At 36.9% G+C, this 1,543-nt stretch overlaps 1 protein-coding gene across 1 annotated transcript in view; it reads left to right on the plus strand.

Annotated features, from left to right (window-relative positions):
• The window catches only part of LOC110450712 (bis(5'-adenosyl)-triphosphatase enpp4-like), a 9,225-nt gene extending 7,688 nt beyond the window's left edge, over positions 1 to 1,537 (plus strand). The window contains exon 4 of the mRNA XM_021498380.1: positions 1,007 to 1,537. Coding sequence (XP_021354055.1) covers positions 1,007 to 1,200 — 194 coding nt within the window. The 3' untranslated portion in view covers positions 1,201 to 1,537. The remainder of the gene's footprint in view (positions 1 to 1,006) is intronic.
• Positions 1,538 to 1,543: the final 6 nt, after the last annotated feature.

The following is a 1,543-nucleotide window of genomic DNA, read 5'->3' on the forward strand; positions in this document are numbered from 1 at the left end:
AGGATGTTTATACTTTGCAAGTTGCATCCTGAGATGAAAGGCTATACAATGTGTTCAACATAATGACCTTGTTCGACTTTCAATCACAGGGGTGAAATGTTTTAAAAATAAATAACAGGGTCTTTTGAATGAATTTTAATCATAAATACTGATATTTTGCCTGTAGCTTTATTTTAGATCACTTTTAAGGTTACAAGTGTGAGTTTTATACCAGGTGAGCGATGCAGGCCCATTGGGCCTCTTGTTTTTATGTCGATATCGCTCAATATCACTTTATTTTGGCCACTGTCACACACAAAAAAAGGTAAATAAAGGTAAGAATCAATTATTTATGCCCCCCGGATCTGGTGTCACACCGGGACGCGTTATGCATTAAACAACATCACAACCTAACTGTGTCTTTTTCACAAATGGCTGACTGCCGAACAATTGATCGACCCAACTTACCTGTAAGGTCCACCAATCGGTATTACTACCAGTTTTAAGCCTGATATGTATATCTGTGTTAAAACTGAATCACTTATGTATTGAAACGCAAGTGTTTGTTTCATCTTTAATTACTGCTCAATTATCGAGGTTGCGTTTAACATCAAGTGACGGTTACGTAGGCCTACAAGTAAATGGTTTCTGTGAACGTGGGGGACTCCATGTTGTTACATTATAGAATATCATTTAATTAAAATGCCACATCTAAGAAACATACCTTATAATACATGTACAAATTGTTTTTCTTCCAGATTTTTTACATGTAATTAATTAATCATTTGATAAAATTTAGTGATACAGTAACATGTTACATTTTCATATCATTCCCTATATATCAGCCCTCAGTCCTGATTTCAGTCCTCCGGGCCTTAAGCCCCTCCAGCTTATATACCAAGATTCTAAGGCTGCAGGTACAGGGTGTGATATACAGAAAGTTGTATGATACACATTACCGTAACAAAATATTTTTGGCTTTCTCTATTTAAGGACAATAGATATAAAACCTTTTTCTGTTGAACAGTCATTGTGGTGGTGATTCTAGCTGCGTTAGTTGGAGGAATATTTGGAATTGCTGCTGTTTGCCAGAGCCGTATTTCGAGGAGGAAACTGTTGTTTCAGAACCGGAGAAGACTAGACTTGTCACCAATCCGATCACTACCCGAGACCGACTCCATGTTGAGATCTGATGGTGATGAGGACTTCGATGGATTTTAGTGGATCCAAACTGCAATAGCACTTGAAAATGCCTGGTTCTGGTTCATTTTGTCACAAGTTGAAAAAACAATTTTGCTGAGAGAGCAATATTAAATTGGTGCGACGTACACAGTGAAAATATATTTCAAATTGTTCTCAAATTATGGTCATTGATGCTTTCCTCAGCCAATATAGTTGAGCACAGCTATTTGTTACATCCTTATTTTTTCAGATTTTGTTGTGAGATGTTTTTATTTTGTCAGTTGTTACAGCATTTGCTTTGTGCACAAAAACGTATAACTACGGTACGGAGGGAGACCTTCATGGGCTTGTTGACTCCAATCAATCAATCGTTAATTAATCG

The sequence above is a fragment of the Mizuhopecten yessoensis genome, unplaced genomic scaffold (assembly GCF_002113885.1).
Source record: "Mizuhopecten yessoensis strain PY_sf001 unplaced genomic scaffold, ASM211388v2 scaffold5459, whole genome shotgun sequence".
Taxonomy (NCBI): domain Eukaryota; kingdom Metazoa; phylum Mollusca; class Bivalvia; order Pectinida; family Pectinidae; genus Mizuhopecten; species Mizuhopecten yessoensis.